The 21,042-nt window shown below is 39.8% G+C and overlaps 1 protein-coding gene across 3 annotated transcripts in view; it reads right to left on the bottom strand.

The window, feature by feature from the left end:
* llgl1 (LLGL scribble cell polarity complex component 1) overlaps positions 1 to 21,042 on the bottom strand; it is an 88,025-nt gene that overhangs the window by 33,235 nt on the left and 33,748 nt on the right. For 2 of the 3 annotated variants that reach the window (XR_006314787.1, XM_043711626.1), the window contains exons 3-11: positions 20,392 to 20,473; positions 18,262 to 18,392; positions 13,004 to 13,159; positions 10,582 to 10,744; positions 6,474 to 6,606; positions 4,789 to 4,843; positions 2,891 to 3,045; positions 2,151 to 2,368; positions 84 to 151 (exon numbers count right to left, since the gene is read on the bottom strand). Coding sequence is in view for 1 of the 3 variants with exons in the window: in XM_043711626.1 (XP_043567561.1) it covers positions 84 to 151; positions 2,151 to 2,368; positions 2,891 to 3,045; positions 4,789 to 4,843; positions 6,474 to 6,606; positions 10,582 to 10,744; positions 13,004 to 13,159; positions 18,262 to 18,392; positions 20,392 to 20,473 (1,161 nt within the window). In the remaining 2 variants the exon portion in view is untranslated. The remainder of the gene's footprint in view (positions 1 to 83; positions 152 to 2,150; positions 2,369 to 2,890; positions 3,046 to 4,788; positions 4,844 to 6,473; positions 6,607 to 10,581; positions 10,745 to 13,003; positions 13,160 to 18,261; positions 18,393 to 20,391; positions 20,474 to 21,042) is intronic. The other variant, XR_006314788.1, reaches the window with a different exon arrangement.

Genomic DNA, 21,042 nt, shown 5'->3' with positions numbered 1-21,042 from the left:
CTGGAACAGTACAATCCAATTTAAGGACTTTCATAGCAAATGCCCACGTGTCTATGAAATGGAACAAATGAAAAATCCCTTACCCAGTTAAAAGTAGTTCATTATGGAGGGGTTCTGGAGCCAAATTCTTCCCACCATTAATTGGCCACTCCTAAACAAATTAACAAAAAAATCACCAAATACATGAACTGATGGCAGCCAAAAGTGATATTTCAAATTCACCAATTAAAGATGGAAAGCAACTTACTCAAATTCATTTTGACAAAATGCAAGGCAGACTTTGAATATTGTAGGTTTAAAGAAGGGGCTAAAACATGCAAAACATATCTAAATTTTATTTCAGAAACTGGGGAATGTAGATTGGGGGGTGGCTGTTCAAGGAAAATTCCACATTTAGCACATGGGAATCATTTAAAGGCCAGTTGATTAGAGTTCAGGACCAGCATGCTCCTGTGAAAAAAAGGATAAGGCTGGCAAGACCCAGTAACACAATGACTAAAAGAAATTGAGAGCTTAGTTATACAGAGGCAAACAATGTTTAGGAAACCAAACAGACAAGAGCCCTCAGAATACAAAGGATAACAAGAAAGTACAAACAAGTTGCAAGGGTTAAAGGGGCCTTGAAACGTCTTTGGAAAACAAGATTAAGAAAACCAAAGGACATTTTCTACATCCAAGGAGCAAGAGTAGCTACGGAAAGGTTAAGTCCACTCAAGGACAAAGGAGGGAATGTGTGTGGACCGAGGATGTAGCTGAGGTCCTTGCACTGGTGTTCACAAAAGGAGAACATAGCAGATATTGAGTCTCAGGAGGGGGCATGTTGAAATTCTATAGCATGTCAATATAAAAAAAAGTCATGGCGTTGAGTGATTTGAGAAGTATAAGGGAGACAAGACCCCAGGACCTGATGGGACTGATCCCTGAATGCCGAGGAAGGACCCTGCTGGGGCCTGGTCATCTTTGCATCCTCTTTAGTCACAGTTGACAAGGTTCCAATGGCAGGCTATTACAAAAAGTGAAGCCACATGAGATCCATGTGGAACTGCTACGATGGATATAGAACTGGCTTTGTCAGAATGTAGAGTAGCAGTGCAATCATGTTTTTCAGACTGCAGTTTTGAGACCATTGGTATTCTATAGGTGACCTGATTATTAAATGTGCAAATGACAAAGATTGGGGGAACTGCAGATAGTGAGGATTGCCAGAGGATATAGATAGGCTGGAAATTTGGGCAGAGAAATGGCAGTTGGAATTTAAACCAGTCAAATGCAAGGTGATGTATTTTGAGAAATCTAATTCAGGAGGAAAGTAAATGGCAGAACTTAAACTTAAGTAGCGGAGGGGCTTGGGGTACAGGTCCATTAGTTCCCTGAAAGTGGTAATACAAGTAAATAAGGTGGTCAAGAAACAAATGGCATACTTGCCAATTTCTATACTGTGCCCCATTCAACATAGGCAAGTCATTAGTGGGTTAGAATTTTAGTTACACCATATTTGGAATATGGTGTACAGTTATGATGTGGAGGCTTTGGAGGGGGGGTACAGAAAATATTTACTGGGATTTTGCTTGGCTTGGAGGGCATTTCCCAAGAGACTGGACAAACTTAAAGTCACAGAAGGTTTGGTTTAAAAGAAGCTGAGAGATGCATTTGTATACAGGTGTTAAGTACCTGAAATGCACTGCCAGAGGTGGAGGAGACAGATACAATAGCAATATTTAAGCATCTTGACAGATTATGAATAGGGAACACAGACTACAAAGAGGCAAAGGCTTTAATTTAGAAAGGTATCATGCATTTGTGCAGTATTGGTGGGCCAAGGGCCTGTTCCTGTGATGCAGTTTTTTGGTTCTTAGACTCAAAAGAATAGATTAAAACAATAGAATTTAATAAAACTGCAAGACTTCAATCAGCCTAGTACCATTGGTCTAAATTGTACAGTACCACCCGAAAACTTGGGACAGGTCCATCATAGCTACTTCGAGGTGGCATTAAGTCATTTAACGTCCCAGCAAAAATTGGCTTCTATAGGTTGGTCTATACATAGAGCTCAAACTATCTTTAGACAAGATTATAGTAACAATATCAAGTGGTTTAGAAAGAAAGTCCATGCATTAGCCAAGTTCTTTTTGGTTGTTTTGGTTACTCACCACTGCTGAGTGCGGAGGGTTCTGCTGCTTCCCTGCACAGAGAAGTCTCTCCCAAAGTTTGACTGGGATATTGGAAATATGATAGGAACAAGTGATGGCAGAGGAATGAAGTGGTGCAAGATAAGGTGGAGTAATAGTGGGCCAACCTGGAGTCTGTAGGTCCACCGCCACCAGTTCTTCCTCAACCAGAACTAGAAGAGCTGTGGGGTTGTCGTACTCTGTGCAAGCAAATAAAGTCAATTCTTCACAATCACTATTTGCATTGGTTGGAAATGCATAAAAGACACCAAATCACTAGCATTTAGCTACCAGTTTTCTGACCAAAGTACACCCCTGAATTACAACTTTAGTACAATTAGTTTTGGCCTATAACATTCTTTATTAAATACTCTGGTATATAAAAAGTGCAGGTCAGACAAAACATTGTTTAGCCTCCATTTCCAGTCTTCCTGACACTCCATGAATTTCCATTACCTTATTAGTTCCATTTCAACAAAATGTTACAAGTCACACTTACCTGGGAAGCACTCCCCTCACTAATGGGAATCAACTTTCTAATCACATGCCTCGCTGCAGACTGGAGATGCACAGCCCAAACTTCCCCTGCACATTAACAACCACCCAAAGATTCCAGCTCCTTCACACCGTGCAATACAACCCACCACTAGCTCAACTCTCTCCTGCCCAACATACAGGCATTTAGCCTCAAACTGCATCTAAAGAAAGAAAAAAATCATTACCTTGTTCAGGGTCAATGTTATGCACAGTGAAGAAGTCTATCACTCGTGAAGTGAAGTCCAATGTTATTTGGACCTTGCCCTGCATTATGGTGATACAATGCCTGTCCCCATAGCTGGCTCTTGGCATCCCACCACTAAAGATTACAAAAGGGCTCCTAGAGAAAAGCAAATACAAAATTAAAAATCAAGAATAGCATGGGGCATCTCCCAAGCACAAGTACCATTTCTAATAATCTGCTGATATCTCCCATCCGGAGGCAGCAACAAGGCATAGAACAAGGCCAAATCATGACACCTTCTGCAGTTTCCCCTTGCAGTCTTGAGGTAGTTAGGGCTGCGAAGGGCGACTGTTAGTCAACGCATGCCTTAGCACAGGTTATTTTAAGATATCGGAACAAAGGGCTTCTTCCTACTTCCAGGTCGCCTGACCCTTGAAGGCAGTGCAATTCATCAAGCAAGAGTTTCTGGTTGTGAACGGAGTATAACTGAGATCAATGATCAAGGTGAGACTATTTAAAATGGTGTTGCCCAAGTTTGAATCCCACCTACAACAGGGAGCACTCCTCCAGGTACCCATCCTATTTCCTCAGCAACTATTTCAATATCGCTTCACATTCTTCTAAACTTCAATAGGCCCAACCGGTTTAATCTTTATTCACTAGGGAAGCCTTGATCCCAAGGAGGTGAATAAAGTTTCTGAACTCAAACGATTAGATCATTTTTCCAAAATAGGTAATGCAAAACTGTTTATAACACTCCAAATTTCATCTTAAGTCTCTGCATAGATATAGTAAAACTTCCCAACTTACATAGTCCCCTGACAATAAACTCATTTTATTTGATTTCCTAATCTGCTGTATCTGCATACTAATTTTGGATGTTACATGTACCAAGACATACTAACCTCTCTACATAAATGTTTTGCAATCTCTCCCATTTAAAATAATAAGATGCTTCAGTTTTTTCCTACTAAAGCAGGTAAGGGCAGACGCAGGATGGAATCTGGAGTCAGCAGGGGCTCAGCAGCCAATTGGAGAGTCAAAAAAATCCCTGCTGGCTCTTCCAGAAAAGTCCTGTTGATTCACATATCTATCATGCAAGCGAGATCACTTGCAGGTCTTTAGCTGGAATCAAGACCCTAGGGCACAAGTATTTTGTAGCAAAGAGCTGTCAACCAACCCACAGCTACTGCCTGAAGAGCAATTCCCCATGTTACAGGATCACAGAGGACCCAGGACTAAACTTAGTGAATTAGTTTTGGAATGGGGATTGCATTCTTCAACTGGAGACAGTCCAAGCAGGCTGCCTGATATTCATTCCTTTGATCAAACAGTGCCTTAGACCAATACCTTCCCTCAACAGATATTGACCTGTTTGCCAGTTGACTGCTACAAGCGGTCCTTAATTGGCCATTAAAGGGCCTGGATTGGTTACAGGGCAGGCAGACTGACCATGGGCATTCATGTCTGTAAACAACTCTGGAGGAAGGGAGCAGGGCCTGGTGTGCCACCTCCCTGCTTAAATGCATGGCCTCCTAGCCTTCAAAAGCAAAGTAATTCTGCCCTAGGTTGGGATGATCTGAGGAATTCCCTGGCCTCAACCACAAGCAGCACCTATGGCATCAGATCAGCCCAATCCTACAGGGGAATGGTGCTTGTGTGTAGGAGGAAGGAGGAATGTTTGGTGGGGTGGGCAGCAGTGGACAGTGTTTATTCAGCTGTTTCAAAAAGAGAAATAGGTCAGCATAAGCATGAGATTTTCCAAAGAAAATACCCTTGCTGGCACAGTACCACACAGTAAGGTACATATCCATTCTATTTTCAGTCTTGAGAAGGGCAAGAAATTAAAGTGCATGAGAAAGTCAAATGCTGGTGCTTTAGGTCAAAAATGATACTTGCCCTGTTTCTGATGTTCTCCAAAGTATTTTATTGATAGCTTTGCAAGGGAATGGACCTGAAGGAAAGAAAACATACTTATTCATCAAGAAAATATAAGACGACAACATTCTGGTAACTCATGTAATGGAATCAGTGTGACAAAAGTTCCTGAAAAGGTACTTTTAGAACTTCAAAATTACTCCAATTCAGACTTTCTAACCCAGCATTTACACCTTCCCATGGAATCAGCTAAAGCAAATGAGAAACCAGAGTCTGCTCAGCACTTCTTAGCTAGGGTTGATTTCAGTTACAGCCTGTGCAGCCCACCTATAATGAGGCTAGACACAGCTGCAGTGGCAGGGTATCACCAAACTCAGGCAAAAGCAATGCCCACGAGGGGAAATGGCAAGAATGAAGAGTTAGAAACATCAGGTAGTACTAAAATGGATTTAAGCAAGACCATTGAGGAAAAGACAAACCACGTTCAGAACAGTCAATTTTTGGACTCTGGGATACAACAACATGTACTGAAGATTTAAGGAACTAAAGGAATGACAGTAATCATATTAAACAGTACTAATGGAGAGTCATCTATTTCAGGAGGAGAGATGGGGAGAGTCCAAAATACAAACTTATTTGATGGAACAAAAATGTTGATCCTTGTGGAACAGAAAAGAATGACAAGGAATAATGCTTCCCATATCTTTTGCAAACAGGCAGAAATCAATTTTTTATTTCATAAGGTGATCCAGTGGGAACCCTATTACAGCAGAACAGAGAATGAAAAGCAATAAACACAGTGAGGCATTCCAAAAAACTGTAACCTGGAAAGCTACAGGAAATTCCATTGCTCCCCTGTGGCCCACTTGTGCTATAGCTACAGAGTCCAACTGAATCAGGACAACATTTCAACACCTTCCACAGGCACTGAGCCACCAAAAGCACTTCCCCTTAATATATGCACACTCCTTCCAGCAAACAAATCTTTATCATATGCCAGTGTAACTTTCAGACATGAAACTGCTCATGTTTTCAAATCTGAAGAAAAATGCATTATGCAGAAAAGCTGCAGGAACTTGGTAGTTGCAAAGTAATCAACAAGCAAGCCATAACATTGTCGGAAAACACAGCTACACTTCTTTTCAGAAAAAAATAAAGATACTTGTGGAATAAGTAGCAGGAAGCAGCCACTACAAATGAAGTGTTACCAGGTTTTGCAATGCCATACACAAATGAGTCTGGAGGTCCTGAAAAGAGAATTGCCAAGTGTATGGGAATCTCTGCAAGACACAGTCACGTTACTTCCAAGAAATCATGTCCTTTTGTCAATCTGCTGCCTCCCTCAGCAACCCCTTACTGTAAAAAGCTCATTTGTCCAGGACAGCCATTCAACTGTAGACAAGAACCAGCTGCAGTGGCAGTAATCCCCAGCTTTTCAATGGGAAATATATTCAAAGCTTTCATAACCTCCTCCCACACAATTTAAAAGGAACCTAATTCAGTTCACATTTATTCATTCTTGAATGCAGGACTTGAATGTAATCTCCATGTTCTTATTCTTCAAGTCAGAGGAGTTACAGTCTTTAAAAAGCTGTTTCTAATCCAAGAAAAGCAACAGATTTAAACCAACTAATTCTTCTTACCCATCAACTGGGTAAGATAACATATAAAAGTGAGCACTTTGTATCTTGTCCTGTTGTACTCACCGTAAGGTATGGAAGAGGTGAGGGGTTGAGTCTTACACTTTGAACTATTGACTGGCCATACCATGTAGGCTCCATCACTGTGAGAGGTAACAAACGTCCTGCTGCTCCTTTCCCAGCTTATGCTCTCGAGCTGCTGCAAGATAACAATTCAGTCATTAACCAGCACCATGCATTGTACAGCACTGCAACTACTGGCCTCACTGACCTAAATAAAACAGGATAGTGGAAAACATGACTCTTGGCAAGTGTATTGCAAAACTAAGCCACACACCCACTGAACAGGTCTTTTTTTTTTAAAAAAAATTTTTTTAAAAATCGGATCATTTTCCTTTACTTCCTAATTATACTTCAAGGTTGCACATGCAATAATTGGAATCTCAATCCTGGAGCCTTTAGTGGAATTGGCAAAAAGAAAGGAGATTAAACTGGCTAGAGTTTGGTATTACAGCAGATGGGCTGTAGAAACAAATGCATTCTTATTCCATGCTGCTTTAATAAAGAAAGCTTTCCAATCACAAACTGACCAACATTTAAAAGGGACAGTTCCAGCTTGGAGCTTAGGGCTGACTAAGTTTATAGTCTCTTTGAAAATGCTTGTATATAATATTTGGGATTTTCTTCTCCTTGAGGAATACACCTGATACTGGAAGACAAAATTTGTTGCAGTAGATTGATTTTAGACAGTGAAATTCTATAGGCTTCAATTAAATGTGCAATGACCAGTTGGGCTACATTACTACCAATACAAGCAAAGTCAGCAATTTGTACTCCTGATATTCCTCAAATCAGCTATTAATTTGGATTGAATGGCCAGTGCAGTAAATACAATTCTAAAAGCTAGTGGTTGAGAAACTTTAGAAGGCAACAGAACGACTATTTGCTATCTAGAAAAATGGGAGAAGTAGCTGTATCTCGAAGTAGATACTGAGTTCCATGTCAACTTCAGAATCTTTAAAAGTATCCAAAAGATGTGCAGTACCTTAATGTCTTACTGAGCTTAGTTTGAACATAGCAAAAACTCAAGTTATGCAATTAAAACAGCAAGTATAGCACAGGCTCATTATTTTGCTAACCACTACAGTTCAGTGATCATTCAGCCTTCATTTGATGTCTGCAAAGGTAGAACAGCGTGAATCATAAATAGCAAAAAGCATGCCAACCCAAAATGTGCAACACAAAAATGCTCGATGTTTAGGATAGTGGAGAGAGTGGTGAAGAGGCAGATTATGCATTTCCTGCACAGGAAGAGGACAGCACATCTTGAAAGAATGTTCAAAGCTATGGAAGGAATGCCCTTTCCCACTGCTTCAAATGTTTTCAAAAGAGGATTTTTGCATTGTTGGAAATAGATGAGCCTTTGAATATATTGTTCTTGCTTCCCACACTAAACTATTATGGTTCTGAGAGGGGTACAAGAGGACAATATAGGAAATGGGATGGACATAGAGACCTGACAATACTGGCAGTAAGGAGGCAGATGCTTGTTTGGAGGGGGAAGAAAGAAAAACAGCTGAAGCACGAGCAATGGGAGGTGGCACATGTCAAATTGAGTTTCCTGAGATTGAAGTCATGCCCAAAAGTCAGTAGCAATGACAAAGAACACTGCATCATGAAAGGCATCAAAACGGTGGCTTAATAAAGCCAGGAAGAAACTGCCAAGCAACAGAGGAAGACGTGGAAACAGAATTACATACAGCAATGGAAATGCTGGACAGAATTATATAGTCCTTACGGGAAACAGGCAGGGAGGGGGTACAGTCAAAAAAGCTAAGTTGAGGGAGTCAGTGGGTTTACACAATCAATATTTGCAGACAGTCTACAACAAGAACAAAGTAAAGTTGAGGGAGTCAAAATGTTCAAAATAGGCCATGTAAGAATGAGGGAAAGGCAGAAAAGTAAAGTATAGGAAATTTTCCAGTTCAGGAGATAGCAGGGGAGAAAAAAGTTGGGACTGTATTTTTCCAGTACTGTATTGGAAAAAGTTAACTGCTGACCAGAATATGACTTGAATAAAAAGAATGTCCCAATTATGTAGTTTTCAAGGAGTCTGGAGGAAAGAAAGGTAAAGCTATTAGGAAGGGAGAGGGGGAGAGAGGGAGAGAGGGAGAGAGGTATAAGTAAATCAAGTAACCAGAGAGTTGGAGAAACAGATTGTGAAGATCAGGAGCACACATGCAAAAGATCATGGAGGGATTTGAAAAAAAAAGTAGTGAGGAAGCTTAAAAAAAGCTTGGTTGAGGCAGGACTCAATTTAAATATTTATTGAAGTGGACAGGTTATTGGGAATACAAATCTATAGAGTTATGTACTGAACAAAGTTGGAATATATTGAACAATTTAGACACATTAAAGTTACAATGAACTTGGTTTCTTGAAAAATGACATCAGTCTAACATGGACTATGAATCCATGTGGTAATTACAGGAAGTAAAGTGACTTTGGAAATAACCAAGCAAAGCTTTAAGGAGACAAGGAGGGTTAACTCTCCCACCCCCACTCCCCATTACCAGAAAAAAACCTGGCCCATGAGGCCATGTGCTGATGGTTACCCAGCCACCCTTTCAGGTCTTGGTTTCCAAAAGCTCAGAAAGTGGAAGAAACTTGACCGCGAGTCTGAAAGCCTCTCTTCTCCCTTTCCTTGGTTGAATTCAGAACCTAAAATTTCTGCATTGCAGTATTTTAACTGGTAAACCCCCAAGAAGCTGAACTGTGATCATTTTCCAAAGCTTACGAACTAGTTCAATTTTCATCAAAATTAAGGTTACCTAGAAGATATTCCACCAGTCTTGGGTTGTCAGTAACTTGATTTCACCTCAGTCAACAGGACCTTGATCAGATGGGCCAGTGGGTAGAGGAATGGCAGGTGGAGTTTAATTTAGATAAACAGGAGTTGCTGAGTTTGGAAAGGCGAATCAAGGCAGGCCTTATACAGTTCATGGTAAACTCTGGGGAGTGTTACTGAACAAAGTCCATGGAGTGTAGGTTCATGGTTCCTTGAAAGTGAAGTCACAGGGAGATAGGATAGTGAAGGCAGCATTTGATACACTTGCCTTTATTGATCAGTGCATTATGCATGAAGTTGGTTGGTTATGTTGCAGCTGTACAGGACATTAGTTAGGTCACTTTTGGAATCCTGCTTTCAATTCTGATCTCATTATAGGATGGATATTGTGAAACTTGAAAAGGGTTCAGAAAAGATTCAAGAATATTACCAGAGTTGGAGGGCTTGAGCTAATGGGAGAGGGGGAAATAGGCTGAGGTTGTTTTTCATAGAGAGTCAGAGGCTGGGGGTGACCTCAGAGAGGTTGCTAAAATCATTCGGGGCATGGAAAGGGTGAATGCCATAATCTTTTCCCTGGGGTGAGTGTCCAAAACTAGACGTTATAGGTTTAAGGAGAGGGGAGAAAGTTTAAAAAAGGGACCTAAGGGGCAACATTTTCCACATGAATGGAATGCACTGTCAGAGAAAAAGAGGTGGTGGTTGGTACAGTTACAACATTTAAAATGCATCTAGATGGGTATATGAATAGGAAGGGTTTAGAGGAATCTGGCCCAAATGATGGAAAATGGCACGAGATTAATTTGGTATCTGATTGGCATGGGCCAACTGGACTGAAGTATCTGTTTCCGTTCTGTACATCTGTCAATTCTATCTTTTGCTGCTCAGGTCATTGGCCAAAAAAAGGTTTCTCCTTTGTTATTTTTAAAATATCTTCTGTAGTTGTTATTACTGTTTATGTTGTGAATATGCATTTGTGTTGGGATTGAGTACACCGTTCCAATTCCAGATTAAAGCTGGGATATTAGCCAGTTTTGCAACTAAATTAGTAAACTCAGTGGTATTAATTGCAAAACCAGATGGACCCCTGCACATACAGATCTCATGACTGATGAGAATCTGCCTCCACAGTTGATGTATATTTCCTGTGTCTGATCTTATGGACTGAGCATGCACAGATTGCCCTACTGGGACTGAATTCCAGGGGATTTGGAAATGGATCCAAGTAGTAATGAGATAGTAGTCAACCCAATTTTTGACCTGTACAAATAGCCCAAAAATTAAGAAAAAAATGGAGAGTAGATTATCTCATGCCTCTGATACAGGTACCTGGTTGCCTAGATACAGATTCTCCACAGACCGTGTCACCTGGCCCCAAAGTATCACTAGGCCTCTGCTATAGCCAATCAGGATCTTATCTGGATCAGTTGGATGTTCCTGGAGCGATTCAACTGGTCCCAGAGCTTTCCCACACTTGTAGTCATCTGGAAGACTAAACCATAAGATTAAAACTGGCTCAATTGAAAAAAACTAATTTCATTAGATTCACTAAAAATAACGCCCCAAGCAGCTTCTTTATCACAGCAAACACGGCACAAAGTCCACAAATATAGGAATTGTTTACTTGAAATTAACCTAGGCACCAAAACTCAGACATTCTGCATTGATGATCTACTGGGACAGGTAGGTGAATACTTTTCAAAAACAAAACCAAGCTGGCCTCTCACCTGGCTCTGCATTGCCCATGTTCAAAATGCCTCCAGAGGTGGCATACCAGGTTTGATCACTCCCCAGTAGAGCAAAAATATGGAGGATTTGCCAAGACCTGGAAATTTTTCCCAACTTGATAGACCTACCTTAGTAGCAAAAATCCAATCTATTGCCCAAACCTGAAAATCCTACAATAATGCAGTGGTGCATCTATATTAAGAGGACGCAACAATTCATGACAGCAGCTTATGACCACCTTTTCAAGAGCAATTAAGTAAAGACAAAAATTCAAAACATCCACATCCCATGGAATGAAAAGCCAAAGAAACTAAGCCAGGATAACAGGAGATTGGAGGGAAGTCAAACATAGTAAATAGTTTTGATCAAACTGTTTTTGGTAATTCAAACAATAAAACATTAAACCTACAAAAGTAACTTGTGACTTATACTCAATTAAAACAAGTGCTTTTCAAGTTGTAAAAACAGTTTTACTGAAGTTGAAATAATTTCTGCACTCAGTCTCTTTATTTGAATGCTGGCAATGATCCTTAATCAAAGCACAAATGCTCAAGAGATAAAATTCAGCTTTTGCAAGAACTGCTCATTTGACACCAATTTACATAAATCAAGTTGTTTAAAAATTGCAGTCCAGGGATACCAGGAAACAATTATCACAGCCGACATTTTGTGCAACTTAGTGATTTTAGACATCTGTGATCTGACAGAATTACAACACGGATTCAGGCTATTGTCCCAAATTCAAATGTGAATCAGAGAATGTTTCAATCTTAAAATGTTAAGTGCAAATCAGCACTTCAAACCAGTGACTTGCCAAACTACAAAGATCAAATATCAGTGGCAGTGCAACTATGCCCATTCTTACCATGCAGGGCAATATAGTGGGGTTAAAAAACAAATGCCCACATCTTAGCTCTATCCCAAAGGTCACAGGCTTATCCATTTAAAATGGGGCTAACATCAAATGTCAGGCGAGGTACAAGACAGGGTTAAGGCTCTACTCCAACTTAACTAGATAAGACAAATATGCACCAAATGAAAACAAAAGAACCCCTCAAACCAGAGAAAGCCAGACTACTTTAAATATCAACTCCCATTAGCTGTTGGCCAGTTGCTTTGATTAGCACTCCAATAAGTTTTCCAGAATGCAGCTCATTCTGCCTTGAATGGCTGAGTTGAGAAAATCAGATTTAGGATAGTTAAAGATTTCCAGAATGCACAATCCAAGAGATACAGGTATACTTGCAACTGTTCATAGTTGCATTAAAAATGTCTACAGGTTTCTAACCACAACACCTAAAGGCATTTCAATCCAGGGAGAGGAGCTACAAATCATTCGTGTTCATTCCCACATAACTCACTCAGTCAGCGGCCCTCAAGTCGATTAAGATATTTTCGTTCAACTAGGCATGCACACCCAAATGGGGCTTCTTTACAGTAGCTCCTCCCACCACCCTCTAAACAAAAACAAGGACAAGGACAACTACAGTCAGCAAAACAGGGAATACTATAGTGACAGTCTTACTCTTCTATTCCTCTGCCCCACAAAAGCAATTAAAATTTATCAGCATACAAATCAGCAGGGCTAGGCTATTCAACACTAGCCTGCTCTACCATTCAATAAGATAATGGTTGTTCAATTGCAGCTTCCATTCCACATTGGTTATTGGAGACAGGCAGCAATAAACTCAGTTGTCCATCAAGAATTTAACTGCCTTAATTTCCATACACACTTCCTCCAGGAAAACTTGGTACAGGCTAAACATAACATTTGTCCTAAATTAAAGAAAGGCAGACAAACATTTAATATTATACCAAATTAGCATTTAAACCACCCTGGATATAACTGTTCAGAATGTATAATCCAGCAATAAGCTACTGGTTTGGTTACACACAGGACTGCACAGAGTTCAATTGTGAAACAGGACTTAGCAATAGGCTTGACAGAAGTGCTGTTATTCATGTATTTAAATGCGCTCAATTTTTCTTAAATGTAAGTGTTTTGAAAATCTAATTCACTTACCTCTGCAAAACCTCATCCTGAAACAGAGTTTTGCCATCCAATAGCTGCAGTGATGGTAAATCCAGGAAATACACACCTCCACCTTCAGTCCCCAAACATGCCATGCTACAGCAAGACTTCAACAGGATCACAGTAATTCTAGTAATGCTGGGAGAACTAAAAAAGAAAAAAAATTAAGCATCAGAGTTTGCTTTCTTACAGATTAGAAACACTCATGTCCATGGGAATTATTTTCTCTGCATTAAAAGGGTGCAAATTAGCAGTTTGAGAATTAAGCTGAAATCATAGTTTTGCCTACTACTGGTTTAGTGCATACTTCATTTAACCAAAAAAGGGGCTGGATTGGACAGAGAATTCTGATTCTTACACCTTAATGACGACTTATGGATTCAGGTGTACACAAGGGTAGGGACTTCTGGAAATTTACAAGCATCTTCCTCCTCTATCCCCACTCATTGCCTTCGGGGCCAGAATATAGTGTTATGAGTAAAATAAGCGATGGGGACTTAAAACTATTTGCAGTGTAAGTAGTCTTATTTTATCCAAGGAGATACTCTTCTCAATCGTTCAGAAGTAGGGCTTTCAAACTAAGGTGATACAGGACAAACCTGACCTTGGCTTTACCCACAATTCACCATACTATTATCCTAATAATCCTCACTGGAAAGTGCAAACAGTTCAATAAGTGAAAATTGCAGGGCCTCTATCAGTGTAATAATATTAAAAAAATTATATACAGTCCAAAAACAAAATCAAGCTGGTCAAGGGGACAAAAAAAAAAGTAGTCAGTCTTGACTATTGGTGTCTTTTGCAGTTCATTCCCATTATAGCTCCAGCACAATGGAATTAAACAGCATTGCATGCTATAATACAAGATAGGAAAAATGGGATGGGGAGCAAGAAAAGGAGGGAAAGATTCTTTCCAGTGTTAAGTTGAAGGTGTGTACTGTACGAGTGAGTGAATACTCTTCTGAACTGAGATTAAAGCACCAGTGTGACTAGATGGCAGTCCCAGATACTGGAAAATTGAAAATATGGCTGTGAAATGGATACCTGAGTTTTGGTTGCTGTACTGACAATTCAAATTTAACCAGTTTAAAGTTATGCCCCAAAATACTCAAACCCAATCCAGTATGGATTTATTGTTTGGCCAATATCGAACCAATGAGAATCTGATGTTAGGAATATAAAAACAGACATTTTGTAATTTGGAGAGATAGCAACCACCTTCAACAGAGCCAAGAAATTAGGAAACACCATCAAAAGGAACCTTCGCATACTCAGTAAAAAGACAGAACCACCCAGGGAATTCAGCAGCTGGAAGAGCGAAGTCACAGAAGACAGCAGCTATGTGGTTTTGAAATCCAGTTGTGATTTTTTTTTAAGTATCTCATTGGAACAGCATATTATAGAGTTGGAGGCAGATAATAAGCAGTTAAGAGAAGGGGGGGGGCTGAGAGTTATGAATAGTGGTTTAATGTTCACTTTTAGAGTTAAAAAGTATAATATTCTTTAGTGAAATTTGGGAGTTCTGTCACTCATTTTAATAGATTAAGGCAAGGTGAGCTTTTTGGGTGTTTGGTTTATTTGACAGAGGGGTTCACCTCAGTGGCACAACACCAGCATGGTGAACCTTGAAGGGAACTGTCACAGGCATGCTCCATGAATGCACATATTTAGCAGGAACTAAAAAGCTGAAAGCTCGGCTTCAATCCCCAAGATTTAAAGGACTTTAAATGTAGTCAGGATACTGCTTAGTTCCTCAAAAAATTAAAGTATGATCAAAGTGCCATTTATAAAGTTTATTAACCTGAAACAGCAGAATCTGAAAACTGGCAGGAAAACACTTCTACTAAAAAAATCTGATGCCTAACAGACGTCTAATCCAGAAGCTTGACGATGAACCAATCTCAATTTGCAACATAAATAATAATAAAGTTGCCCTTAATAGTGTTGGGGGGTGGCGCAGTGTGGGGGCTGCACTTTTTCTGCACAAACAATTCACATGTTCTGCATCAATAGCAGTCAACTTAGTTTCATCCAAGAAGCCCCACCCACTTACAATAATCCATTCTGAAGAAGGGGCACTGGACGAGAACGGTTAACGGATTTCTCTCCACCGGTGCGGTCAGATCAGTGAACCTTGACAGCAATCTGTGTTATGGTTTTCACTTACACTGTATGTTAGACACCGTCTTTACGCTTTGACGGTCATTTTCAACATTGAGGATTTTTTTGGCAAACTTGCAGACTTCATGTCCTCATTTCACTTGTGAAAAATCTTCATTTCATTTCAGCACAGTCTCTCCAGACCATCCTAAATTGCATATTTCCACTTGTCTTCCCTCATGCACCACCCAGGTGTCAGAAATTTCAGAAACTTGCATTCGCTTAAATGCTCCTAAAATTTGGCTAGCCATCTCTACTTTTAAACAACTTTTGAAGCCCACTTATGACTTCATATTTTCAGCTTCTCTAGTTGTTGCCTGATACCCAATGTTTGCCTGCAATATTGAGTCTTACTTTCCAAAGTTTCCAAGCTTGTGCAATTTTTGCAATAGAGAATTTTGCACAGCACAATGTGCAAGTTTACTTCCCAAGCTGTGTAGAAGTAGTTCAAGCCAGAGTGGCTATTATGTAGAGCACAGGGTTCAGAGAATTGGTCAGGAATCCTTATAAATTGCTAATAAAAATGACATGGTGGAAAAAGGTGAAAGCTCAATGCGGACTTTACTGTTCTAACTCATCTAATTGATTGTTACCTCAACAAAAAAAGAGAGGGAAAAAGGGAAAAATGCTGTGCTCTAACACTATGCTTCAAAATCAGAAGACCTTTGTTTCAATAGCCAGCTGAAAGCAACCGACTGTCCATTAACCTCTGGTTTAAAAAGCATTGGTACTTTAAGTTATTACTTGGCATGGTACTGTGCATACAATAGAATTAGTATGAGATAGTGGGAAGGAAATTAGATCCATTCTAGTAACAGATTATTTGGTACCTAGGTGCCTAAAATGGCACATTACATAAGTACAGGAGTACAATGAGAATTAAGTACATGTGACAAAATCTAAACTTAATACATAAGCATAGAGGCTGCTCATGAATTAAAAACACATCAGTTGGAAAGTGACAATGGGTTTGGGGGCAGGGAGATGTCTTAGGCTTGCACAAGGGAGGTTTGACATACAGATACAGAAAGTGATGGGCAATGCATACAAGCATCTACAGAAAAAATGATTCCATATTTAAATTCCTAGGTTGGAAATAATCAGATTTGTGTCAGGGACAGCAATTGTGATATAATGATGTTATTATTCCTAGCCTACTAAAGGCTAGGTTTTAAGTTGACATTTAGAGACTGAAAAGACCAAAGGCCTTCAAATGAAGGAGTTTTTATGTTGTAGAGTCCTAATGAAAAACAGACAAGGATCAATTTCCACAATTCTCTATAGTACCCACAGACGAAAACTTAAATTTTAAAGACTGAATAGGGCCAGTATAATCATCCTTCTCATTCAAAAGAGAAGAGTGTGATATTAGCATGTGTTTATCTGGAAATTGATTATAAGGGGCTGAATACTCTTTACCACTATTCAGTTTCAATAAACTTGTAGAAAAATGAGGCAAAATGCGATTTAAGTGTGATGATACAGCCTGTGCCTCAATCCTCATTAGACTTCCCAGTTTTATAAATCAAAATTGGTCAGAAGTAGGCTGCTATAAACAAAATCAAGACCAGTCTTACAGCCACATTTACATAATCAGTCCATTATCAATTCATCTCTCCCCTCACCAATCTTCAGTTTTATTTCCCAACTGACTACGTCACAGCAGATATCCATTCTATCACAGGACATCTTCAGATACAGCTGCTCTTACCCTTGAACAAGGACACCCAGGTTCAAGTTCCACCTACTCCAGATGTGTAATAACATCTGAACAGTTGATTAGAAAAATAGGTTAAATTAAAAAGAAAACCAAGTCTTCTGTCAGGGGCACTTGTGGAATTATAAAATCCAGACAATGTGGAAGTAGGCCAATCAGCCCATCAGGTCCACACCAACCCTCTGGAGAACAGCCCACCCTGTCCGTGACCCTGCATTTCCCATGGCTACTCCACCTAGCCTGCACACCTTTGGACTTGGGAAGAAACTGGAAAACCTGCAGGCACAGGAAGAATATGCAAACTCTAGATAGTCACTTAAGGGTAGAATCAAACAGTAGCATTGCTAACCACTGAGCCACCATGCTGCCCCAAGCTGAGCCAGGAGGCCTGGGTCCAAGCCCAACCTACACCAGAGGTGCATTAAGTGTCTGAACAGGTTGACTTGAAAATATCTATTTCAGTTGTACATACACCTCCATTTTATTCCAGTTTCTCTCCTCATTTTGCTGCCAACCCCTGAATATTGGAGACATATTGGATTCACTGAATACCAAGGTAGACACTAACTTTTAATTGAAAAATACTAACTCTGGCAAATCACCTTTAGATTCTACACAATCTCAACTACAAACATGCAATTAATGGCTCAAAATTGGAGATATCAGTACATACTAAATACATCAACTTTCCAATATAATGAGCTGCCAGAGGAAGTGGTGCAGGCTAGTACAATTGCAACATTTAAAAAGGCATCTGGATGGGTATATGAATAGGAAGGATTTGGAGGGATATGGGCCAGATGCTGGCAGGTGGGACTAGATTGGGTTGGGAAATCTGGTCAGCATGGACAAGTTGGACTGAAGGGTCTGTTTCCATGCTGTACATCTCGGACGAAAAAAACAAGGTAAAATGAGCAGTAAATGTAGCCATTTTTATTGATTCTAATGATAGCCAATTGCTTGAAGGAGGAAACGGATGGTGATGAGATGCTATGGCCTAGTATCTTAACTTCATTGCCATCTTTCATTTGGATAGAGACACATACAAATTGTTAACACTGCAGATCTCTTTCAACTTGTCTTTTTCAGCATGGACCCTAGAAGGACTGTTAGGATAATGTTCTAACAGTTATATGATTGATTTAATTCAAGGTTTGGGGATAAGCAGGATCATCTAGAGTCAGAAACACAAATGAATTCATAATACAAAGCATGGAATTATAAAATGCCAGCCTCTAAACAAACTCCTGCTCAGTTTGCAGGCTACATACAAAGCTAGCAAACTGCTTTTTGTTTCCATCTCACAACTATGGTTATTTTTGGATCATTGCACTATAAACTCAAACCACACAAAAAGCATGAACTTTTATACTTAGCACAGTCGAACCCAAGTCGTCCAGGAAGTGTTAAAGTGCGAATCTCCTCCAGGTAAGAATAGCTGTTCCTTTGGTTAATTTCCCACAGGTGAACAGAATTATCATCCAGCAGAGACAACAAACTGCCCTGGGAAGGGAAGGTAGATACAGTAATAGCATCAACTACAAAATTGGCCCATTGACTTGTACAGTGGCTCAATATGCACCCAGCAATTATATTATTTGACCTAATTCTACACAAATGGTCAGCTGAGATTAAAATCAGAATACCTACAAGTTCAGAAGGCTGCCATTAGACCCATTGAGCCTTCAGACTCTGAAGATCATCCCACCCAGACCCAGAACCCCACTATATCCCATAAACAGATGACATCTGCTTTGCTAATCCACCTAGCCTGCACATCCCTGGACAATTATATGCAATTAAGCATGGCCAATCCACCAATTTGCATATCTTTAGATTGCTGGAGGAAATCCACAGACATGGGGAGAACATAAACTCACAGCCAGAGACTGGAATCAAACCTGGGTTCCTGGTACTGAGGCAGTGCTAACTTTGTGTACGGAGAACAGAATAAAAACCACAATCTCCATTTCTAAAATCAACAGTGCACATGTAGACTGGGGGGAAAAAAAAAACAGAAAACTGAAAGCTATTAAACAAATTACACCAAACCACTGTCGTGTTCAGAGGATAGTCAGCAGATGATCCAGCATAGCAGCCTCTTCAAGAACCAAGGTACATTCTGCATTAAAAAGTTTTGTGCACTATTGTACTATTTCAGTTCTTTACTCCCTCATAGCAAGCATTTTAATTTTAGTTTTGCTCAGAAAAAGAAACAAATTACATAAATCTGCTAAGCTGCTTCAGGAAAATTGTCAGCCAAGTTCATACTTCAGGTTGAAGAGTTCGACTTTATGACATTAAGCTGCTGTGGACCATTGTCCACCCACAAGCACTTAACTGTTTTGGAAGGAAGAATGTACTAAATTTAGATAAATCCTACAGATAGGATCTTGTCATTTAGCTCCATGGCTACACTCTCATGCCTCAGTGTCATGCCCTCATGGTCAAAGATCTTTAAGGACATTCAGCCCCACTCAATTCAGACTCCTACTAGTTTAAATGTTTAACAGAAGCTAAATAGGGCAACTGGAAGTCATGCTTGTATTCCTTTTCCACAGCATCCATTCCATATACTGGTCATGTCACAAATTAAGAGACTCAAAGTTTGCCTTGAAGTTAGAATTAGTTCCCTTCAGCCTGCTCCTACTCCAATATCCCAGAACCATAAATATTTAATGTGCAGAAGACAGTATTGTATGTTTCAGGTACCTCCACTAAAGGCTAAAAATGCAGTTGTTTTCTCCAGTTTTCCCTCACTGATCTTCAACAATGCATGGATGGTTTAAATGAAACCATGAAATCAAGGCACTATCTTTTTGTTGCTTGTGACCAGAACTGGGCCAAATGCTCAAGATTTCAGTCTGCACCAGAAAATCTTTTAAGTTTACTGACCAAAACCTTGAAAAGTTTAGTCATGAATTAATTTGCTGCTTTGTATCATTCAACATCATTAGATTTGTCAAAGACTCCAGGTTTCACTTGGCTACTAAAATAATTCATGAAATACATGCATTCCTTTCTTTCCATGTGTAGCACTCCACATTTGTGTTAATATTTCATCCCCACATTTCAAACCACATGTGCACTTTAACCAAAAGTTTGGTAATTTCCAAACTTCCTCAGATTCCTTACTTCATCTAGTTTGGACTTGGTTAGACACAACCACTTAGTTTCAGAATCGACTCATGCAAATAAGACAGACAGCAATTGTCCCATTACTGAACCACCCGGTACTCCCACTCTGCATCCTTTCCAAACCCTGACAGAAATCTTAAGAGCACAAGCACTTGTTGAGCTTTGCACGTTTAGGCAAGTTCTTATAAAAAGCACAAGAGCCACGACTTTAAAAAGTTACCGATAGGGAAACAGGGGAAGGAGGCAGGCTGTAATCTGCCTCAGCCCAAAACAAATGCCAGCTATCCAGCCAACTGCATACTCCACATGCTCCTTTACTGTCTACCCTATAGAAACATTTACATTCATTTCACTGTCACCATACCTGTCCTGGTAAAAAGTACATCTGTGTCACAGTGGCTGCTTCCTTGTGTAGCCCTGTAAACTCCACACCTGGGGTTCCATAGCTTAAAAAAAAAGTGTCAAGGAACAAAACCAGGCCTGTAAAATTACCACAAGAACACAATCAGTATCACTATTTTCCATTCAGTTTTCAGACATTCTTCATTCTCCTGCAATATTACTAGACTACTACAGACAACATTGCATTACCTTGCCCTTAAAACAGTGTATAATAGACTAATTGTCCTATCAACTACAATAATTGCTTAATTTAAGCTGCATCACAAAGAACAAAACCAATGGCAAAACTAGTCACTTCTTCCATGTATGCTTGAACCTGGTCTCCACTTTTCAAGAGTGGATGAGCAATTTCAGGTCAGACTTTAGTTATGAGCTTAAAAAACAAAGGAAATTTACAAAAGGTTAGCATACCATTGTAAACTAAGTGAATTTTCACAAAATGTAAAACTCATGGAAATGGGTTGCACAAGCAACCTTACTCACTGGGCTAGTTCATAGTACACTCATAAACCTTTCTATATTTGGATTGTAAGGAGTCTGTGCCATTTGCATTACTTACTGCCCCAGTACAATGTTTTTGTGGGTAAATTACAAGTTACCTTTAATTCAGCTA

Source organism: Chiloscyllium plagiosum, chromosome 21, assembly GCF_004010195.1.
Source record: "Chiloscyllium plagiosum isolate BGI_BamShark_2017 chromosome 21, ASM401019v2, whole genome shotgun sequence".
Lineage (NCBI taxonomy): Eukaryota > Metazoa > Chordata > Chondrichthyes > Orectolobiformes > Hemiscylliidae > Chiloscyllium > Chiloscyllium plagiosum.
The sequence above is the reverse complement of the archived record's forward strand: the minus strand, read 5'-3'. Positions and strand labels throughout refer to the sequence as shown.